Raw genomic sequence first — 24,868 nt, forward strand, 5'->3', positions numbered from 1 at the left:
TGAAATGAAAGATTGGTATCAAAGAGCACACCCAGGTTCCTTACCGACAACTTGACAGAGCAGCCATCAAGTGTTATAATCTAGGTTATTACATGAGGAAGGTTTTTGTCCAATCATTAGAATCTCAGTTTTTTTCAGAATTAAGTAGTAGGAAATTGCTAGTCATCCAGTTTTTTTATATCAACTATGCATATCAGCTATGCATGTGTGAACTTTCCAATGACATTTTTTTAACAAATTGATTAAAAAAAAGAGAGATGTTTTTGCTGCTGTTAAGAAGATTTTTTAAAAAGCGGTAGTTCACCCAAAAATGAAAAAAATGTCATCATTTATTCTCACCCTCATGTTGTTCCAAACCTGTATGAGTTTCTTTCTTCTGTTGAACACAAATATATTTAGAGTAATGTTGGTAACCAGGCAGTTATTTTTTTTCCCTACTATATGGAAGTCAATAGCTACTATCAACTGTTTGATTACCAACATTCTTTAAAATATCTTCTTTTGTGTTCAACAGAAGAAAGAAAACTCATACAGGTTTGAAACAACTTGAGGGTGAGTAACTAATGACAACATTTTTATTTTTTGGTGAACTATCCCTTTAAGAAATGCAACAGGCCAATGCAGAAATTAAAAAATGCGTTACTAATTGTATTATAATTTGCAGTTATTAATTTGTTACATTTAATTAACATGTTAAACATAAATATAAAAAATGTAAGTCAATGGTGTTTGGTTATCATCATTCTTCAAAATATCTTCTTTAATGTTCCTTAAAAGAAAGAAAGTCATAGAGTTTTGAAATGACATTTGCATTTTTGCGTGAGCAATTTGCATTTTTAAGTGTAGTATCCCTTTAATTAATAACATAATTTGAAATATACATTTTTATTTGTTAGTTTAATAAGTGGTTTGTTTATTTACCTTTTTTAAATTGATAAATTGATAAACTGATAATTCTTTTCAAGTTGAACATCCAACTGAGAACAGGGCTTGTTTAAGGATATCAACCAGAGCATGCATCACACATGTTTATTGCAGAAACATATACACATTTTTTGCATACATTTCAACGTTTCTTCATACAAACCTCATTCAGGAAACTGTGCATAAAAAGAGGAAGATGTAAAATGCACAAAGCTAAAATTAGAGGCACACCCAGAAAAGAAGACACCATAGTCAAGCATGTGAGAAATTGAGGCCAAACCTCAGAATTGTGAGTGTAAAATCCTCCGCTGCCTGAAGAGCCTCATTGTGACTTCAGAGGCTTGAGATAATCTCACCCCTGGTGTGCCAAGAGCGAATGCCATTTTTGGGTAGTGCCATGATCTGTATTTGGATTAGAACAGAAGATTAATGAGCAGTGAATTGCCCTCTAAATTAAGAGGAATTTGTGATGCAGAGAAAGAGCTTCTTTTGACAAGGCCGGTAACGGCTCTGGCTAAGTCGTGCTCCTAATAGCAGTTCCCTTGCCAAGCCTTCTTAAAACTGAAATGATCTTTCATGAGTAATGGCGGCTCTTGCACATTTGCATGTCAGTTCTCTGCTTCGTCTGTTTCATCATGCGCTCCCGATTTAACTTCAGCTATGCTGCACAAAAAATAACCGTCTGCCCTTTTAAAATAGAGCTTGTTCTGTGCGAAAAATTTTTTTTTTCTTCTTCTTTTAAATACAGGAAGAATGTGTGTTTTAAACTGGTTAGTCATATATTTGAGGAAGCACATAATACCACATTATGATGTTTTTGTAAAAGCTCTTTGTACACCCTTCTCTAAGAACTGCCTTAAAACATTACTTGCTACCTTTATAACTCTTGCCAATCTCCATTTTGTCAGCTTTTGTTCTATTCTAATGGAGAATATGTGTATTTGGATAGTTTTAAACACTATTTTACATAAGTTATCCAAAAATATGGCGTTGCAAGGTCACTTATTGTTACTTTTTCGTTTCTTTTCATGCTATGAAAAGGGACGAGGGATATTTGGTCATCAAATCTGTTATAGGCCGTACCATGGTTTTAGCAACCTAGGGAACAAATGTGCCTCTACCTACATTTTTGCACAACTTCAAAAACGAATCTGTACATACAATTCACTGCCGTTTCTAGGTGAAATGAACACTTGCGGCAGTAAAACACCAATAACTTTTATTCCTTTTCACACAAATTATGATTGCAGGGGAATATCAGCAATTTAATAAATACTTATTTTTACACAGGTCCTAATAATATGTACAATACTATGTTATGACCTCAGAACACTTTTACCATAGTGCATGATTTGTAAACGAATACATTTTGATGTTTGCATCACATAATCAACTCCATATTGCTTTTCTGACTTAGTAAACTTGCTCTGTAGCTCACCAGGTACACTTGCGAGGTGGAACAGGTCAAGTTTAAATGAAATGTTTGCTTTTGTTAATGCTATCGGTTTAGGTTAAGGGTAGGGTTTATTGTAGGTGATACAATATTTTCAAACCCAATAGACCAATAACATTTAGCATTTTCGAACTGCCATGATACGTACAACAAACAACTTAATAAAACGTCGCAGATTCACAATCAGCTGTTTCCTGAACTCGCTTTTAGCGCCACTCACTATACAATCACATTGAAAGTTTCACTAAAGATGCAAGAAGCAACATTATAATTTTGCAAAAATGTCGCCACAGTCACGTTTTTACAATGAGCCTTGGCTGGATTTTAGATAGTTTTAAAAAATGTTTGCATTACATCCGTAAAGTATTGTAACACTCCTGAAGTAATTTACTATAATTTAGATAACCAAATTGATTGCATTGCCACACTAAAGCAGCTTTTATTTGCTCTCTGAATGAGTCTGGAGTTAGAAATGGGACATATTGATTTCCTATACCACATCACTGAAAGTCCACTGCAGCGCCAGACACTCCATACACATTTATGATGAAGGCTTTTAGCATTGTCCATTAGTTAAAAACAGACTTTTACACTATAACATAGATTTCAGTTCACCATGTTGGGGCAAAATATTCTGTAAAAGAAATAGGTCACCTTTGACCCACTGCTTAAAATAACATGTGGCTTGACGTCAGCGCCGAAGCCCTCAGGTAGCTGCCCTAAATGTCTCTGTTTGGTCCCAAATTATACTCGAGCTATCTATGAAACAAACCGCACGGTCGTGTTGGCAGTCGCCTTGTTTATCCAGCAGCTATTTCAGCTGACATCAGAGCGGTTTCGTCTTCATTTACCTGGCTACACAAAAGTGTCCATTATTGCCCTGTTTGCAGGGAAACCGAAAAAAAAAGTCCCTCCAGCGAAAAACATTAATAAACATCCCTGAAAACCTGTGCCGCTTTAAAGTGGCCTGCAGCTGTGGAGGTACATCCGTCTCTCTAGCGGCCAGGGCTCAAACTCCGGATATAAAGAGCTGAGAAATTTTCATTTATAGCATCGGCCAAAGCCTGCGGTTTATGGATGATCTGTAGTTGGCCCACAGATTCCTCTGTGTTCTGGGCCAGTGCTGTAGGAGAAAACCTGGATATGTTTTACAGTGAGGGCCATTATCTCTAATGTGTATATAAGCTTCTTTAATAGATGGAGAACATCCTCAAGAACATCTTGTTGCGGATGAATTACAGTGCACACTACGGTTCTTTGCATGTTTAATCACATTTGGCAGACATATGAAAAGATTGAGCATGTGTTAAAGACTTTGCCGCACTCGAAACCAAAAATGCCCTAAATTGAAGTTCTTTTCAGGCTAAGACTTGAAGGGCAAAACCTCATTCACAAGATCAGCATTTAAGTGAATCCAACGAACATGGAGGCCTATTTATGAGTCACCTTTAATAAAATCACATGGCAAATAAGAGTGATGATTTATCAGTGTTTGGATATTACAGTTTTCAGAAAACTTGGAGGCATCTATAATGTCGCTTTACTTCTTTAATTGCGTACATGAGACGAAGTGCTTTCACATTCAGGTGGTTTGGCAGCGCTAGCTTCAGCTTGCCTTGGCACCAGGCGCACATCACATTGGCTTTGTTTTTTCAAGTGACTCAAAGTTAACCTGGCTCTCGGTGAGCAGTTGGAAAAGCAATTCAGGTCTCTTCCCTCCCAACGTGCTGTACATCATCCCAATCACATGACATTTGAGCAAATGCGTGTTGAAACGTGGTCCATTAGGAGCTACGGCTAATGATGGACCTCTCGCTCCTGTTCAAATCCCCTTTGAAGCTGAATGGTGTCAGGCCCCCTCCACTTCACCCAGACTAATAAATACTTCTTATTTTTGGACACAGTTCACCAACAAGTGCATTAAATGTTAGATAAACAACACTCGACTCCCTTTTTGGTTTTGTTTTATTTGGGGGAGGGGGTTGGGGTTCTCTCGTCCTTTTTATTTTCGGGAAGCTTTCCAGAACCTCTCAGGCAAATATTAAATCAACCTTTAAAGGGCTGAGAGATCATAAATTGGGAAATGGTTCAGCTCTCTTGTGCACTCTGTGTAGCCTTCCAGTATGCCGTGCTGCTGTGTGGCGTCCCCAGAGGGAAGCAGCAAAGGCCAGCCCTTCCAGGGAACAATGATGAATGCTTGGGAGTTGGTGCGCTTGCAACAATGTTGCCTCAAACAATCAAACAATGCCAATGTGAAAAAAAAAAATGACCACCCAAATTCAAAAATAAACTTGTTTTGGATTTCTCTGCATGCTGGATGTGGCATTTTATTTCATTCAGTATTTTAGTTTGAGTCAACCCAGTATGTAATTTATCATTTGGCCAAATCTGTACGCAGTCCACGATACTTTGCTGCACTGTTGAAGATAGCCTTTTTGTGAATGCTGTTTCTTCTGAATGCCATTGAATAAACGATTAAAATTGAATGTTGGGCTTTTTACTTTGCCATATTTCTGCAAATTTGTATTAATTAATGCTGCTAAAACAACAGTTCGCACAGTAATGCAACCTCTTTCATCATTTACATACCTGTATGCTGTTATTTTATTTATTTTGTTGTTATTTTGTGCATGAGACTTTTCTGTTCGAGGAAACAAAAAAGTCATACTGGTTTGGAACAACACGAGGGTGAGGTATACTCCACTCCAAAGTGAAAATTCTCTCATCATTTGCTTACCCTCATGCCATTGCAGATGTATAAGACTTTCTTTCTTCATATGAACACAAACAAAGATTTTTGGAAAAATAATCAATCTGTGTGAGTCCATATAATGCAAGTGTACGGGACCTCCAAAGTTGATGCTTCAAAAACAACACAAAGCAAACACGACGGTAATGTTCAACAACTTTGTTTGAATGGCTTAACCTCATAGTCTCTTTGTGTGGTTTTTGAAGCGTTAACTTTGAAGGTCCCGTACGCAATTTTCATTTTGGTGCGTAGTACTGCACCTTTAAAACCGCTGCAGTTGACCCCTCATTTTTCACAAAGGTCCCTTTTGTAATTGCTTCCCCAGCGCTGAACACCAATGAGTCCTAATTAGTCTACTTGACCATGGGACAGTTACACCTCCTAAAAGAGGTTTATATCACATCCCCTGACACCCTGCACTGATGTCTCCAATTAGGCCAATTGTTGAGAAGAAAAAAAAACTTGATCCCCAAGACCTATTCCTTTAGGGAATATTCACATGTATTCCATAACCACTGCTGGAATGGTCCCAGCTGACTCTGTGTGCTTAGAAATGACACATTAGCAGCCAAAATATGCACTTTGTTTCGTGAGAAAATGCCCTTGTATAGTAATTCATCACCTTCTGCCTTTTACCCCTCAATGATTGCCTGTGAACCAGAGAGCTTGTCGCAAAATAACACTGGATTCATATTTTCAAGCCAAGCAGCATTTATGATGTGTAACCAGCCCAGCAAATGACATGTAGCTCTGCATGAAATCAGAACCCAAATGTTTACATGCAAATAGCACTTTTCATCAGCGTCATTTGTTATGCTAACTATTGCTAATTATATCCACACAAGCTCATTTGAAAATGGCACATTTCCTTGTTCTAAAATAGAGGCTTCCTGATATAAGCAGGTTTGAAAAAAAATATGGCTCTGTTCCAAAACACAGTGAGCTGTCTTGCTGTCTACAGCCTACATAGGCAGCCATTTAAGGGAGCATTCTGAAATAGAATCTCTTGAGTGACTGATTTGAAACTTTTTACACAACTCTGTGTCAAAAAATTTGTCGTCATGAGCAATGCATGTGTTACAATGTATATTAATCTTTTTTTAATGTTAGTTAAAGTCACTGATTTTCAACACGCTTTGTATTGTTACAATGTCGGTAGTAAATGCACAGAGGTGGAAAGAGTACTGAAAATTTGTACTCAAGTACAAGTACCGTTACATTGCTGAAATAATACTCAATTACAAGTAAAAGTACTGGTGTCAAAAAAGTAATTAAGTAAAAGTACAAATTACTCTTCTCAAAAACTACTCAGAGTACTAGTTACTAATTACTTTTTAGCTGGCGATAGTTAATGCATTACCAATAAAAATATACAACCAAATCATAGATTTATGTAGAAAATAGCTACTTTTAACACATTTTTACCTTATTGTCGAAGGACATTAATTAGTGGATACTGGAATTTCTAACTTCAATATGACACCTTGAAATATGTCAATATTCAGTAGGCCTAGCCTATAATTTTTAATACCATCGGGAAAACTACTACATACTAAATATTTTAATATCTACATTTTTGTCCATCCATTTTGTCAAAGCAATCATTATTTTCAAGCATTGAAAAGCACAACACTCATTGTAACAGTAATCTATTTGAATGGAAAAGTTTAATTCAAGTCTTCTGAAGAGACACGTCCACTTTATAAGGTGAGATTTAAATTTAGGCTTTTGTTTACATATTTAAACATTGATCAATAACCATTACAATAATCTAATATTTACTCACTCAGTGTATTTGTCTTTACAATAGGGTAACGTGAACTGTTGCAATAGCTCACACACAGCACAAGGAAGCTTGATTTCAATTCAAACTGAATTTAATTTGCAAAAAGACTAGATTTTTCATAACCTTTGACAGCGTTTAATTCAAGAGCATGGAGAGATTGGAGCTGGACGTCATTTGAGTCTGCAGTGAGAACCACTTGGAGAGATTCGCGATTACACATGATATGACACACAATCCGAGAGCGCACACTCAATATCCGAGTCCAGTTCATTCGTAGCCTACATTTGAGAGCTCGCGTCCAGTTTTCTGCGATTACATGAATGTGCCCTCGCGTTATAATATTGTTCGTGACATTTGCCATTAAAATATGCCATAGAAACTTGCAGGTATTAATAAAAGTATGCGTAATAGGCCTACCTGCAATTCCGCGCTGAGGGGAGGCGGGTGTGTCAAACTCGCTGTTGTTGAGATGAGAGAATGAGAACGCGCAGCTGGTATCGTTTTGGTGTTGTAGGCTATAGGCCAAAATGAGTATTGACAGATATTTCAGTATTGATATGTATCAAAATATAGATATTTTGACAGTAGGCTACTACTATGTAGTTTGTTGTTCCAAACTTTCAGTCCAGCCATTAATCACTCTGAGCTCCTCGCCTCCTTCATGATCAGCTCTTCAAAACCTGCTGCGACTGCGGCGGCTTTAATTCAGTCCAAATATCAGGGGTTTTATTGGTCCGTTTACGATCGAATATTTTTATTGGCTACCGAAATGCCATTCAAAGATTTGAATATCAATTCAAATTGTACTCAGTAACGAAGTGTGATTTTACAAGTAGCGAAGTAGATTACTTAGCTTAATATGTACTTGAGTACAAGTAAAATTACAGCTTTAAAAATATACTCAAAAAAGTACAAGTACCCAAAAAAACGACTTAATTACAGTAACGTGAGTAGTTGTAATTCGTTACTTCCACCTATGCACAATGTTTACCTGGACCGAGAAATTCACGTTTATTTGTCAGCAAAAGACTTTTAACAGCTCCAGGGCTTTCGTTAAATCTACAAATTGTAGTTCGCATTTTTGTATCTCCGAGCACAGACAGTCAGGTCGACAGAGGGTTATTAACAGAACAGGTATTGTAATTGTATCGTATTATGTCTACTTTTCAAACAGCATTATGGTAAAAATGGAACACTGTGGCAATAGTGTTCTTACCAGTACGCGACAGCGTTTTGCTTCGGGAGGGTTGGGCGGAATTGCCAGAACTGAATAATAATTAATAAAATCCTTTCAGTTTTTGCCAGAACTGAATAATAATTTAAAAAATCCTTTCTGTGTTTGGCCTAAAACACGATGTTCGTGGTCATCCAGTTTGAAATGTTTGACTACAAACATGGAGGTTTTTCAGATTTTCCATCGTGGCATTGCTCAATGCAGCCTCTTCTAGCCACTGTCTACAACACGCTGGAGCCTTCACTGGGAACCGGAAGTAACTCACTCCACTAAATGTTTCATCTGTGAATTCTTACATGCGGGAACAGTACAAGTTTGCTAAGTAGTATTTCCTACTAAAGCAAGGCAGTATTTGTGGTAAGCGTATCCATAGCTGATTGGTGGGTGTGGTTTTGGACGGCAACATGCCCAGTGCATTATAGGTGTTGAAGGTTTCATAATTAATTGGCAAAAGGCAAGACAACAGCTTTGTTTCTGTTTTTCAGCCAGGTAGGTTTTTTTTTTTTTTTTTTTTTTGCCTTTACACTGTATAGGCAGCCAAGTTTTATTGAAGGCCCATTTTTCCAGCATTGAAGTACCCCTTTAATAAAAATTGTTGTTTATTATATATGATTTTTAGGGGTTCAAGCATGAAATGCTGAAACCCTATTGTAATTGTAAGGATTTGTAAAACTGATCGTGCAGGCCAAACCGTAAGGCCTAGAGACTTGAAACCTGGCCAGATGGTAGGCCTCAATTTGGGGACAACCTATCAGAGTATGACCCCCGATTGGCCCATAGGTGGCGCTACAGCAACAAAAAGTACAAAATCGCTCATAACTCTTAGATCGTTTGTCCCAGACTCAAGTGTCTTACACCACTGTGATCCCTGGCTCAAGGTGGACAAAATTGTCCAAAACCTACTTTTGCGTAGGAAACTCAGAACTTCACAAAAATCGATGAGCATATGTAAAATAACATCATTAACAAGCATGCAAAATTTTATGGAGATCGGACGATAGGTGGCGCTATAACTGTTAAACAGCTTTAAAACCATACATTTCCTATGGTACATTGCCTGTATTGGCTGTAAATGGTGTTTTCCATCTATTATGTCAGTGGTTACATGCTTGCTAAATAAAACTTAATAACTTTTGATGCTTTTGTGCTTAAAAACCTTAAAGGCCTTAAATCGCTTGAACCCCGATAAATGCTGCTTGCAGCTTTAATTGTAATTATATTTGTCTTGCATTGTCCACCATCTTGATTAGATTTTTGGTATTTAGATTTTGGTTTTGCCTATGATGGATACATTCAACATTTCTTTCGAATTTAGCAAAAATAAGGTATCTTAGAAGGCAGGATTGTCATGCTGCCTACCTTTTTAGAACAGCCCACAAATTGGTAGCGTGCCTTAAAATGGTGCTTCTTTAGAAAGCTCACTAGGCTTTGGAAAAGTGTGTCAATAGGAATGAATTCATGTATATATTTAAAATATATTTCTGAATATTCTCAGTACTGTAAACATTATGCATTCATCATGAAAGACTTATACATGTATACACTGAACATAGGTATTTAACCTTATCCACATCCAAATGCTTATTTAAGTTGAGATACTCCTCTCTGGATCCACAGCATTACTGCTCATGAGTAATTTGAGATTCTGTGTGTGTGTGTGTGTGTGTGTGTGTGTGTGTGTGGGGATGTAATGCAGATGTGCATAACTTCCTGGGCTTCAGCCAGATTCACTCCTACAGGTTCCCTTGGGTCCTTACTTTTCTAATCACCCCGTAGCTCAGTAATTCTCCACCCCCTTATCCGAACACACACACATGCGTGCTTAAGAGAGGAAGATTTAGAAGGAAGCCTCATATCTCATGCTTTAGCATGAGACCACCAGACCTTTGGTACTTTTGTACACACAACCTCTGCATTTAAGTTCTAGATTAAAGGAAATGCTAGATGTCATTTTTTTTTTTAGTTAAAAGTTGTTTGGTGACCATGTAAGTGCAGTCACTGTGCAGAAACATATTGTAGGACTCACTGTATTGATTAAGGATCGCTCTGTCAACATGCTGAGTTTCATGAACGTTTCACCCACTCCCACATCAAAGATCCAGGGGCCACAAGTGCAGGGTTCAACACATGCCCCCGAGCGGCCAACTGGAAAATGTTAACCTTCTCGTCCCAGAGCTGCACACACACACGCTCACAGATACTAATGTAGTCACTCGCACAGCCAAACACGTGTCAATGACTAGCCTCGGGTTCCTGCTATAGAGCTGCGTACAGTTTGCTTTTTCAGGTTAGAAGAGGGAAACGCTTACAGTCAGGTGGCGGCTAATTTGCAGTCAGCTTATGATGCTTTGGGTTTTGCTGGGAGTATCTTGAAATCCAGGCTTTTGTCTCTTAAGTGTGCTGTCAAATGTGCTGCATATGTGTGTCGGAAAGGTGGCGGTTAGCATTGCCCTATTTTCCTTTCTTCGTTTTATATACACTACTGTTCAAAAGTTTGGGGTCAGTAGGATTTTCTTTAAAGGTCCCATTGCATGGATTATTTTATTATTTTAGAATGTTTCCTGGAGTGCCCTTATAATGTTAGTATGTTTTTTAGATCAAAAGTTGTTATAATTTAGAAATAAAAGGCATTTTTCCTAGACAGATTTTAGCCTCTGATTTGAACGCTCTGTTTGAAGGGGCGTGTCTGCTGTGAGACTTCAGTGTAAACGCCCACTGCTGTGATTGGCTGACATGCTTGCATATGAAATATTTAGCATTACATGTGGAACTATCTCGAAAACTTTTACTATTACAGCTATTACACATTTTTACTATTACAGCTATCGGGATTAACGAATCTTGAGAAGTTTTTTAAGCATTTATATCTTTTCCCATCACATAAAAGGTTGCAGTGATGAGCATTGAGCAGATGACAGCCTGTTGATCGCGTGAATGAAGATCTTATTTCTGCACTCTCACTAATGATTTCACCAGTGCAAACATGAGGTAAGTACAGTAAGAGCTTCGTTATGCAGTGTAACAGCGTCATTGATTTCATAATGAGTTTTGGCAAGTGTCCAGATAAACTCGCGCTGTGTGATTGACAGCTTGGGCAAATGGAAAGGGATTGATCTTTGATTGCTTTCTGTATATATATTAATCACAGTTTAAGTAAGATTATTTTCATCCTACTAAGAGAAACGACGTGAAGTTGATCGTTTAGTCACTGGCTTGATTTACTGATGCATAAACAGTATTGAACGACTTTGAGAGAGAGATTATCTGTCTGAACTTGAATAATTACACATCAGAAATTCACATAACCCACTGGTTCTTCAGAGGCTCAGATGAAGGAACTAAAAAAATACTTTTGTGTTCATTTGTACATCCAAACACTGAGCAACTGCCATGCTTCGCTCGTTTGCAAGCCATGATGTCTCTCGAGGAAAAACCAATATCGCAGCTCATTTTCTCATGGGTGGGCCAAATTCTCTTTGCGGGCAAAGAAGAGAAAGGGGAGGTAACCTTTCCTCTTATGACGACATAAGGGGAAGATTTCTAGATTTGCCCAAAAATACCCAGGGCTTGGTTTACACCCATCAAAACGTCTAGCCACTGGGGAACCATAGGCAGGCTAGGGAAACTCATATTAAGGTTAAAAAACCTCATAAAGTGAAATTTTCATGCAATGGGACCTTTAAAGAAATTATTTTTATTCAGCAAGGATGCCTTAAATTGATATAATTAAAATAAAACTTTGAACTTTATATTAATCAAAGAATCTTGAGAAAAAAAAAAATATTAAGCAGCACAACTGTTTTTAAATGTTTCTTGAGCACCAAATCAGCATGTTAGAAATGATTTCTGAAGGATCATGCGACCCTGAAGACTGGAGTAATATCTGCTGAAAATTTCGCTGGGTCATTAATTAATATTGTATATGATCAAATAAATGCAGCCTTGGTCTTTCCAAAACAAAATCCCATATTCCAAATTTCCAAAAATAAAATAAAAAAATCGTACCACCTCAAACATTTGAGTGTAATAGCAGAATTCGGCATTCAGTTTTATCTGGAGTGCTAAATATGTTTGTTCACACCCAGATTTGGTTAAAGTCCCCCTGTAGTCAATAATTGTATCCCTTAAAACTCATCTTTGATCACCCATATTTAAAGATTTTCCTGTGAAAAAAAAATAAACTTCATTCCTGAAAATATCTTGAATGTAACTCTACACCCTTGCTTCATTTAGTATATGCAGAAACATGAATATGCAAATTAGCCCTGCCTCCACTAAATCACACAAGCTCAGAATACCTGATCCACTCGCTCAACTTTACTTTAGTAAGCCCTGCACAGTGGCAAGTGGAAATACTGGTTCAATACCATATATTTTTGAACCAGAAACTGATTCATCAACAGGTTGTCTACAAGTCGATGTATCAGAATTGTAATGTGTTTTATGTATCGCTCTCTACAACGTCGGACATTCTATACATTACGGTAAATTGATTCGTTTTTTGCTTGACTGCATTATCAAACAGCTAATAATGTGTTGCTAATGCTACACAAACGAAAAAAAAAAAAGAAGGTTCCTGTTCACTAACTCAGAGTCAGACAACTGCCTTCTAAAAATCTGAATGCTTAGAAATGCTTTGAACAACTTAGAACATCAGTGGAGAAAGGCAGTGGAGAATAGTTCATCATAACATCGTAATATTACAATATTCTTATGGCATTCTTAAAGCGATTGTTCACCTAAAAATACTGCCTTGTAAACTCACAATCAAAATTGAATTGTGGGTTCTAAAAATGTAAAGCTAAAAGTAAAAGTTTGCTGTGAACGTTTACTTATATTTACTCCCCCGCATGTCATTACAAACTTGTATGGCTTTAACTTGTATGGTTTTTGGGTGAACTGTGTTTTTTGGGTGAATTTTCTGTGAACCGAACCTAGTCAGGACACAACAAAAATGCTGCACTCTATGCTCATTTAAAAATAAACAAAACATATGAAGATGATTTTGATTAAGTAAGATTTGACAGATTTTTACATTTAGATGTCGTCATCTAAAAAAAAAAAAAAAAAAACACACTCAATTAAACATGCTAATAATTTAATGTAGAAGCAAATTTCTAAATGTTTCAAAATTTCAAATCTTTTTTTTTTTTTTACTTTAGACAAAATTGTATAGAATATTAATATCAGCCATTTAACAGCATGAAAATTACTCTATCAACAAGAATTTTAATGTACATCTCAAGTACATCCCAACACCTGTCAGTATAGTTGCACAGGAGTATAAATGCAGCTTGACTAGGCAGTATTAGAGCTGCTCCTGTAAGCTGTTGTATGAACAGGACAGTTTCAGAGTCACATCTGTCAGTAAATACAGTTGCCAATCACTGACTTTGTGAATGTAGCTGGTGTGAGGTGGTCCCGCACATACAGCACATGCTGTCAGAAGCCCCTCCGCTCTGCCCTGATTGGAGATTTATAAGGTCCAGACAGATGTAAAGCAGACTCTAGTGGTGACAAGTGTCTGAAGAGGAAGAGGACATCAGGTGCGTGTGTGTGTATAGCCCAGTAAGTGAATGTGGTTTCGTGGAAGGTATGTCTCACATTGAGGCTATGCAGGGCCCATAGAGCAACTGTTTTTTTCCCTTCAGGATATTGAATAAACTTGACTGTTCGTGTAGATTTGTGCTCATGTGGATTTGTTAGTCCTTCGACCGGAGGATGTGTCAGGGAAGGAGGCTAAAGATCACAGATGTGTGTAATGAAATCAAATCCCTCTGGTCTAAACTAAGAGGACATTTTTTACTGAAGGGCTCACTAGTGCTCTCATTGCACATTAGTGCCATTACTTATCATTAAGCAAGGAAACCATCAGAGTGAGCAAACAAAGGATATTCATCTTTTATAAAGAAGTGGTAAACGTAAAACTGCACATTTTAGTGAATAATTTATATATATAAAAAAGCATACATCATCTCTCCATGGGCTGAGGACAACTGGGAGAGGAAAAATGGATAATATTCCACCAGGTGAACATAATTTGTGCAGGTGGATGTATAATTCATTTTAAGTATAGCTAAAGCCAACTCTTGCTTCCTTGATGAAGAACCTTGATTAAGCAAAAAGCCACATACCAAGAGGACTCTGGGAATAATTTTGTAATATTGCTTAAGTTAACTTGCTTGAAGTATACTACTCATAAGCATTTCAAACATTGCCCTTTGTCCTTAAAATAATTTTCTCTAGAAAATATATTGTTGGATAAATTAAAGATTTAATAAAAAAAAAAATTCTCATGCTTTAAGAACTGGACAGAAGTTTTAGGATATTGAAAAGTTTGAAAAAAGAAAAGTTATGACAAAATAGAGATGGAATATTTTAGACATGCACCAGTATAAAAAAAAAAGAAAAAGATTCTGTCCCATTTTTTGCTCACTAATCAAATGTAAGCAAATTTGTGACATTGACCTTGTGAAAAAAGGCCAGATTTTCTTGCTTCCATTGAATGTCAGCCAGTAAAGCAAAAAGGTGTCATAACAGATATTTAAATATATATATTTTTTCATTTTATTGTAATTATGTTGACAATATAATTTGTAATGAAAAAAAAAATTAAATACTGTGTCTATAAAATATGATTTTAACCTAAGTAGGAAGCATTATGTAGATTATTTGTTTTGCTATTTCTCTCAGTTCAGCTGTTTTGTGTGTATGTGATTGAGCTGAAATCTAGAAGACCCACAACCCAAACCTGTCAGAGGTAATTGCCAACCCTGAGCGGGCGGGAAGGGATTGGGGGTAATGTAGGGCAGTATACACTTTACACCATCACGCAGAACTTTACTTACCATAGCAGCCAGAAAATACATAGCCTGTGCTTTTCTATTTTAAATGCACAGCTCTAAAAACATCTCAATAGTTGTGGCTAAGCTGAAGTCATTCAGACCACCAAATAGGTGGTCTCGTTTTACTTGAAATGGAAGTCATAGCCTTTTGAAAGGAGATGATTCATTAATGTGCATCTGCACTCATTGTCTAGCTCTAGGGAAAGTGTTTTCTGACAACTTAAATGGGTTAATGTGGTAAAAAGCGTTCTCATATCTGTATTAGATAACCCTTCCCGCGTCAAGATCTTTTATGCCGATTAACAATGGTGTGTTCTGTAACCAGATTCCATTACCATGAGAAAAAGAAAGCCTCTTTATGGATTCAGCTGACAGGGTTTGCATTATCCTTGGCTTTCCACGCTCAGATGCTGCAGAAGATTGTCTCTGTACCAAGGGGCACATTTACATGCTCCTAATCTTCCCCAGATGTTCCGCAATGACACAAAAAGTGATAAAAGGGACATGTCCGGGGATAGTCATGTGACTGCTTAACATCTATTGTCGTATTCCATCATTGTCAATTGGTTACTTTCTAATCAAACTTACAGTTGGTGAAGCGTTTCTTCTGACAACAAAATTACAGCAGTGGTTCACTGTCATTCGGTGAGCCAGGTGCCAATTCCATTTTAACTTTGGGATTGGATGTTTGTTTGTTTTTTTATCTTTTACAGGGGTCCTATTATGCTTTTTTACATTTTCAACTTTCTTTAGTGTGTAATGTTGGTGTTTGTGCTTGAAAAAGTTCTGCACAAATTCTCTATATCAGTTAGCACTGTTTTTAAACTCCTTGAAATGCCTTGATTGTAGCCTTGAGTTTTCTTCCGGGAATGTACATCACAATTTTCCTTATTTAAATAATTCCTAAATGCATCTGGTTATTTGATCAGATAGCAATCTGATCAGTAAAAATGCATGAAGTGACCAGGTGTAAACAGGCCCATAGAGACCAGAACTAAACAGAATGTTAATGACAGACTGGGAAGAGAGGTGCTGCATCAATATGTGAAAAATATAAATTTGTTGAAATATGAAGCATGAAAACCTTTTCTAGTAGACCCTCAAAAAACTAAATCAAGACTTTGATACTGGGCATAATAGGTCAACTTTAAAAACGTCTCGGTTACTAATGTAACCCCTGTTTCCTGAAGGAGGGAAATAAGACATTACGTCAGAACTGACTGAAGCATTGGGATCTCGCCTGAGAGCCCAATCACCTTTGAGTGGTAACAAAACAAGCCAATATACATTGGTGAGTGAGATTTGCATGGCAAGCTCACTCATTCAAGTTTGCGCTGAGGAGCCAAAACGAGGGTCTCGACCAAGTGGTACAGCAACTCTGTGGCAGGCAACTGTGGTACAGCGGTTGTGGCAGGCAGGACGTAACATCTTCATTCCGTCCTTTAGGGAAGGGGGGTTACATTAGTAACCAAGATGTTCCCTATCAGTCAGTCACGTTCGACGTTGCGTCAGAACTGACTGATGCATTGGGATCCCTGTGGAAAGCGCCACAATCGCTGACCCTTCCCAGCGACCTGTGTAAGCCTCATAGACCTGCGTACCTGGTGGAACGGAAGGACATAACTTTCCAAGGGGAAGGTCGATAGCTGCTGTTCCTTTCGGTTTAGCCTATACAACCATGACTGGTTGGATAACACTGGGAAAGCGTGCTGAATCCAGATGGAGAGGGACGCAACAGAGACCACATCCTGCCTGTAGGGAGGTAACATGGAAATACACATATGGACTAAACCTCAGGGCAGAAGCCAGCTTCTCCCTTAGATTGTAGAATCTCGCGAATGTGTTAGAGTTGCCCAGACCTCAGCTCTGTAGATGTCTGCCAGAGAGGTGCTTTGCGCCAACACTCGCATGGCTCGCCTTGGGACTGAAACGCCAAGACGATGGCAACCACTATCCAGTGGGCCAACCTCTGTTTGGAGACAGCCTTTACCTTCTGCTGACCTCCAAAGCAAACAAAGAGTTGCTCAGAGCTTCCGAAGCTCTGTGTGCAGTCCACGTAAACATGCAGTGTGCAAACGGCACACAGTGGTGGGAACTTTGGGCACATATCCGGGCTGGGGTCTTACGGGAATTACTTGAGTGAGCTAGTCCGAATTCCAGGCATGTTTCGCTGAACGAAAATGCCTGAAGGTCCCCACCCTCTTGAATGACGTGATCCTGTCTTGAAAGACAGGATCTTAAGCTTAAACTTACTGCAATGGTTCAAAGGGCCCTCTCTGTAGGGCTGTTAATACCACAGAGAGGTCCCAAGAGGGGATGAGGCATGGTCGATGAGGATTCAGTCTCCTTTCTCCCTGTTTTTCCACATACTTACTACTGCGTCGTAATAGCATCAACATACACTTTTAAGGTGGAGGGAGATGGCCTTCGCTCCAATTCTTCTTGCAGGAAAGAAAGCACGGCGCTGATCGGGCTTTTATGGGGTTCTGCCTGATGGGAAGAACACCAATCAACGAACAGACTGTACTTCAAGTAATAAGCTTGCGTCGTAGAGGGGACTCTGGCATGAGTCATTGTGTCAACTGCTGGTGGTAGACCAAAGGAGTCACTTGCGCTTCAGCCTGGTTGGTGCTCACAGAACAGGACGCAAAGATCAAGAGAGGAAACCCAAGGTCTAGCTAGGACCAAGGAACAGAACCGGAGCACACAACGTTTTAAATAATTTATTAATGGTACAAAACGACTAACGTTTCGACGCCCATGCGTCTTCTTCAGAGTCAAACAGTCAATGGCAACAATGTACAAATTTTAAAGAATCCAAAAAAAAAAAAAACGTCGAAACGTTAGTCGTTTTGTACCATTAATAAATTATTTAAAACGTTGTGTGCTCCGGTTCTGTTCCTTGGTCCTAGCTAGACCTTGGGTTTCCTCTCTTGCTGGTGGTAGACCACTTAAGTCCTCCGCGTCCCATCCAGATACCACCCGTGGAGTTTCCAGAGGTCTGGCCACGGGTGCCATAGGGAGCCCCGTCCCTGAAAAGCAGGTCCTTCCTCAGTGGAATCCGCCAGGGAGGGGCCGTAACAATGAGCATCAGGTAAGAGAACCAGGTCCAGGTGGCCAGTAAGGCGCAACCATCAGAAGCTCCTCCCCAACCTCCCTGACCTTGCGGCTCACTGGGGGAAACGCATATTTGCATAGGCCCTGGGGCCAGCTGTGTGCCAGTGTTTTCGACACATAACTTATGATTAATTATTTATATTTGGATCAGTTAATCTGATTATCTTGATGTAGCTAACTTAATATTACAATCAATGAATCCGTTCGTCCCATTAATTCTAAGAAAAGGGTATTTTTCATAGCGACAGAAAAATAATTCTGTCTTACCATGTACAGTGCTTAGAGTATGTAACAAGACCAGAAATCGTTAAATTGTAAAACAGAGAATCAGAACTAAATATGTATTGTGCGCAAGCTTTATTAACTTAATCATTAACACAACTAATCTAAACAAAACACATACACATACACACAATTATAATACATGGGTAAAATGTTAAGCGAAAGAATGAAACCGGAAACAGAAACAGGGAATGAAGCTATGGAAAAGATTAGAAACAAAAAGAACCATCAGCTTGTTATTTTCAAAGCCTTGTAGAAGGCTTCACAGCTTATTACTAAACCTCTGTTTAGTCAGTTAATTGTACGATACTTGCATTGCCGTTGAAGCAGTTTCATAAAGTTCCTGATTTGATGGTTCCGTGAGTCGATGGAGTTGAAGTTGCAATCGATTTCTACTGCATTGAATGAAGAAGATATGATGAACTTGCATGTTTAGTTCAACTCCGTCATGGTCGAGGAAGTTGCACATGGCTTGATGTGTTGGTACGACCGCGTGGTAGGACCGGGCTTGACGACCGCGTGGTAGGACCGAGTTTCCGGTCCCACACACGCACAGCGACAAGCAGAAGCAGGAAGAGAGAGAGGAGGAACTTGTGTGGAGGCTTTTAACCTCTGAGGATGGCCTCTCCTCCTATGGGGTCAGTGAGCCAATCGTACTTAAGCTTTCAGAGGGAAAGTGAGCTCAGCTAGAGTGAGCCAGAGTTAAGATAGTTGAGAATGCGAACGCCCACTTCCCTTAGCGGGCCAAGGAGAGCCTCTGTGACTTTTGTGAAGATGCAAGGCGACAGGGACAGCAAAAAGGGGAGGATCTTGTACTGATATGCCCTACCCTGGAAACAAAGCGTTGGAACTGTCTGTCGGGGTAAAGTCAAGACATGAAAGTACACGTCCTTCAAGTCGATCGCTCAATCTTGGGGGCGAACACATGAGGATGCACTTCTGCGTTAGCATCTTGAATGGGAAGCTTGTGAAGGGCCTGATTCAAGACACGCAGATCCAAGATCGACCATAACCCACCACCTTTTTTGGGTACAATGAAGTATGATTTGTAAAACCCTGACCTATCTCGGCTGGAGGGACCGGCTCTATTGCGTCCTTTGCCAGCAGGACTGCATCTCCGTAAGCAGGACAGGAGCATGCTTGTCTGCCACTGAGGTAAACAAATGCTTCTGAAACGGGGGGGACGACAGGTGAACTGAATTGCACAGCCTAGTCTGATTGTCTGAATGAGCCAACGAGATAGGCTAGGAAGCGCTAGCCAGGCCCCCAGACACTGTGCAAGCGGCACCAGCTTAACCACAGACGCAACCGTGGAGGGGCAGTAGGCCTGTCGCGATAATTAAATAACCGTCTGATCGCGATTATTTGATCTAACCGCGATTGTTTTAGACAACCACGATTATTTCGCTATTTTATAGGCCTACGGCACAAGGGGAGGATCTTGTACTGATATGCCCTACCCTTGAAGCAAAACATTGGAAATGTCTGTCGGGGTAAAGTCAAGACATGAAAGTACGCGTCCTTCAAGTCGATCGCTCAATCTTGGGGGCGAACACATGAGGATGCACTTCTGCGTTAGCATCTTGAATGGAAGCTTGTGAAGGGCCTGATTCAAGACACACAGATCCAAGATCGACCATAACCCACCACCTTTTTTGGGTACAATGAAGTACGATTTGTAAATATAAAATTAACATAAAACATAAAATTACGGTGTAGATTTTTTCAAGAATTACTTTTGCTGCTGATTAATACACTCACTAAGTTTATTAAGAAAATTGTCATAGCTATTGAATACATTTACTTAATATTTAAAGGTGTAAACTGTAATCTTACACTGCAAAATGATAACTTACAAAGGATTAAATTCATCACAATTATTTAATGAATGAAGTACACAAAAAAAAAGATTAATTAGATAAAACTGGCAATTAATCGGCATAACCACGATTATTTTTTAGACAATTAATCGTCACCCAAATTTCATAATCGTGACAGGCCTAAGGGGCAGTGAGGTGAATCGCTGGGGCCCAACCAGGGAGGCGTAGTGTCCCAAAGTAGAGGAAGTGAATGGCTCCTTGGATCCCTTTTATGATGGATGGAAGCATTTTTTCTGGGCTTTAAAATCTATGGTACAATTCACTCACATTATAAAGTTTTAGATATAACTAAACTAAATGTTCCTGTTCTGTTTCGTGCTGCAGTCATCAAGTCTAACGAAGGTAGTGTAAATTGTAGTTTATATAGATTTTAGGAGGCAGAGCTTAGAAATGCCGACAAAGCACCTGGCTGACGACCTTAAACAAAGCATGCTTAAACCCGCCCCAGACTCTGGAGTGTCACCAGTCCTAATCCAATCAGCATAACTATTCAAAGAATGGGACAGTGGCTCCAAGAGCCATTAAAGACAAAGGGTGAGATTGTCAGTAATCTGACTCGAGAACAGGACTGACAGGAACCTCTTGCTAAAATCTTTACTTAAACGAATCATTCATCTGATGTCATCATCTTTACCTTAAGTGCTAAATACAATGTACTTCCCCTCAGTTTTTCATGTGATGTTATGTAAAGATGCAAGATCAGCAGATATTAAACAGATTCTTAAATGTGTAATTCCTTGCTTGCCATGCAAATCTCATGTTTTGTTACCACTCAAAGGTGATTGGGCTCTCGGCCAAGATCCCAATGCATCAGTCAGTTCTGACATAACGTCGAAAAGTGACTGACTGAGAGGGAACTTTGAGGTCATCTATATTCTGCTGTACATTTATTGTCTATATGCTTATTACAGCTATAAGTGACAGAATACACTTTTAGCAGATATACACATTTGAAATGAACAGCCTTTCTCTTCTCGGAAAACAGAGCAAAAAATTGCTGACTCATCTGAACAGATTTTATCTGAATTAAGAACTGTTTACACAGTGGAAAAAATACTGGAATCAAATTACGTTTGTTTCGTTTTTCGGTTCTTGCATCTGTATTCTTTCAGTGATACAGACAGAATCAACAAAATCATACAGGTTACAACTGTGCAACAAATTAATATTAATAATAATGAATCTTAATGTAATGTTAATTGAATATATTTCATAATTAAATATATGTAAAATAATAGGCTTTTTAATTAATATAAATGTGTTAATTGAACAGTTAGGGAACCCGGAATCATTAAAAGAAGAATAAAAAAATTCTGACTTTTTTTTTCTTTGCTTTTTTATAAAGGACAGGCCATTCGATAAGTCCCACCTAAATTTCCTGTTTCAATTGGAATTACATCAACACAGGAAAGGAAACTGATTTCATGAGGTCTTTAAACGGTATATGGATTTACTGGGGCCACAGAGGGGTGCCCGAGCTTGTTGACACTGACACTGCCCTTTGGAACTGAATTACACATGTGCAAAGGGAAAATTATGAGTTAGCATTCTGTTCAACACTTTTCACCAAACATCTGTTTGTTGCTTCAGGAGGGGAAGATACTGCTCAGATAGACTAACGTTGATCAAGTCTCTCTGTCGGTTGTCCGTGAAATGCTTTCTTCCTTACTGGAAACAGGGGTGTCTTTGAGTAGAAATATGCATTTGATTCCACAAGGGCTGACCTTTGACCTCCACTACACTCAGTACCTGTGGGCCCTAAATAACTAAAGCAGGCCTTAGTGTGACTGCTTGTTTCCAATAAATAACAGATGTTCCAGACAGGAAACAAGGACAGCATTTTTCAACAACAAAAAAAAGAGCCCCACATGCACAAGCGAATCAGTCCATGCACCGCGTTCTCATTAAAGTGTCACTCACTGTCCATTTCAACCTCCGCACGGCTCATCTCAGCTGCAAAAAGGGGCTAGTTGGTTGTGTTTTATCGGCACTACACATCAACCACACACTCAAATCACACTAACCCATGTGTGTTATCAGACTTGGTGCTGTAGAAGCTCTGTGAGTTGACGGCACAGTGTTCCCTCATTTGATCTGTGCGTTATAAATGCTACAGGCCCGTTCTTCACAGGCACCAACTCTGGCGTCTGTCTGAAGTGAACAGAGAGATGAACTAACGGAGGCCCAGAGGCTTCATCCTGTGCTGTTGTGTTTGTGTGTGTCTGTGCAGTGATGGGGGAGAATCAGAGGAAGAAGCTGGAGGCTGTCAGCTACTCTTCCCGCTACGCACTTGGACTCTTCTACAAAGCCGACGCACGAATCGACGTCCCTTGGGCGGCCAAGTACGTCTCCAATAATCCCTGCATTCGCTTCATTGCCATAGATGATAAAAAGCGCAATTTAGGTCAGTGCCTTCATATTTTCCTCCTCTCATCTCCAACTCCCGCTCTGACGTTTCGTTCTGTTTCTCTGCATTTTCTGTTTCTTTCTCTCACTGTGTTTCAAGATCTTTGTTCACACTGCACACAAATCTGATTTGGTTTTTAAATCCGATTTATTTTTTCAAATCCAAACTGATGCCCATTGACTTTTACACATGGTCATGGTCATGGTCATAATCAGTTTCAGACAGTGTCAAAAATGACACTGTTTCGATGGTGACACGTCTGTTTTTATTTTCATTTTTTGGTTGACAGCCCTAAAGACATTTCTAATACCCTGTCCCTATTCCACCCTGTTCCTGTCAGTGTCTGTCCTTTTCTGCCTTTTCTTTAAATTGCAGCACTGAGTTTGTCTGCCTTGAAAACATATCAAGTCTAGTCAAATTTATTAGCAAGTCAAATTCACTAGTCAAATTTAATAGCGCTTTTCACCATACACACTGTTTTTAAAGCAGCTTTACAGAAAGTCATACTGTTATGTCTATTATGCCTTAGTGCTTTACTATAGAGCAAGATTTAGAGCCTGGGGATATTACAATATAAAACGATGATATAGATTTTAGATAAATAGCTATATTGTATTTATAATTTTGTCTAGCACATATAAAAGTGCTGTAACAAAGGCAATAACAGAGATTTATATCCTGGTAAGGATTTTTGTCATATCACACGTTTAAGTAATTAAAACAGGGAGCTGCTAGAAAGTCAACAGATGATGAGCCAGAGGCGAAATGGAACGAAAAACTCAGTTCTGTCAGGACCACTACCGTCAAATATGATTGACAATTAGCATACAGTTTGGATTGGCGGAATGGTTCCGTTCTGGGCGAGAACTCCCTGCGCATCCATGCAGCCTAGCATGGATAAGAGCAGGGAGAGCAGCAATAACCCCCCTTGGGGTAAACAGAACAGAACCAACATGAAAATTTGCAAATATATTTAATTCAAGATTTAAAGTACAACATTATTCAATAATTATTCTGATTCAAGGGGAATCAGAAAGTCAAATCCTGACGGGGGCGAGAGGAGGAGCTGGGGATGGAGGAGGGTAATTTGCTCCTGAGAAACGCGATAGCTGCTGATAATACTGAAGGAGCTTATATATGTATACGGTGATAGGTGTCGTATTCCTATAGGTAGATGTGGATCAGCTGAGGGTCAGCTGATGCGAGCTTGACTAACGTGACCTGCCAGAACTAACGCTATGCTTGATTTTTGTCACTGTTTGTGTGTCATTTGTGTTAGACCGTTTTAAAGCATTTAATTTTATTAGTTGGTTTTGTTTTTTGTTTTATTAAGTCTATGTGGACAGCAAACATTGAGGCACCTCACTAGGTTTGGGAACAGAGCTCATGTGTATTCTAGATATGTGTGTGTGTGTGCGCGTGTCTTGTTGTTTATGATTTTTGTGTACGCATGACTAAAAAAAAAGCTTTTTTATTTGTGAAGAATTTGTATGTGATTTGTGAGTTTTTCCTCACAAAGCCTGAAAGTCCATGACGGTGTATCTGCAGTAGCCCAGTGGAAATAGTCTTGTGAAAACAGCCTCTACACCTGTCACCTTTCATCCACTCCAGTGTTTCCGAGGGCAACATCATAATTAGGGGAGCTGTTAAATTTTGCATTCTGCTGTGCTGTTCTTTTAGCCCGGCACACTCCTTCCAGCCTCCTCAGCTTTCACACGACCATGCTTTAATCTTCCTTTTCATTTCTGTAATGTGTTTTGCTTGTAGTTCCAGTAAAGTAGGTCTGAGTCTGATCTCACAGAGCACCCCAAGCTCTCTTTGAAAACTTTTTGGCAGGCCGCTAATGATAAGCTATTACTGTGTTCCTGAGAGTCTGGCGAGAAACCCATTTATGCCGTTCAGTAAATGTAGAATGAGGTAGATCAGGGCTAGATGATGGTTTCCCAAAAACAGAACTGGTTCATAATTGATATGAATTTGATTACATATGAAGTATGAAACTTGCTACCAGAATGCCAAAGAAAAATGACTATTCAGACAGGATTCATTTTCTATAGGACGTCTAAGTTATAATCATGGGATGTCTGTCATTTCATGTACTGATTCAGATGGGATTGGGATCACTGTAGTTAATACTAATGTGTCTGGATGTGGGCGTTATGGACGTTAATGTTCTCTGGATGTGATTAAT

The 24,868-nt window shown here is 39.1% G+C and overlaps 1 protein-coding gene across 3 annotated transcripts in view; it reads left to right on the forward strand.

Moving 5' to 3' along the window:
* The window catches only part of rnls (renalase, FAD-dependent amine oxidase), a 60,730-nt gene that overhangs the window by 18,564 nt on the left and 17,298 nt on the right, over positions 1–24,868 (forward strand). For 2 of the 3 annotated variants that reach the window (XM_084435185.1, XM_084435186.1), the window contains exon 5: positions 22,501–22,674. The exons of the other annotated variant lie outside the window; for it this stretch is intronic. In XM_084435185.1, the coding sequence (XP_084291311.1) occupies positions 22,501–22,674 (174 nt within the window). The remainder of the gene's footprint in view (positions 1–22,500; positions 22,675–24,868) is intronic. 3 annotated transcript variants of the gene reach the window in all.

The sequence above is a fragment of the Rutilus rutilus genome (genome assembly GCF_951802725.1).
Source record: "Rutilus rutilus genome assembly, chromosome: 16".
NCBI classification, from domain to species: domain Eukaryota; kingdom Metazoa; phylum Chordata; class Actinopteri; order Cypriniformes; family Leuciscidae; genus Rutilus; species Rutilus rutilus.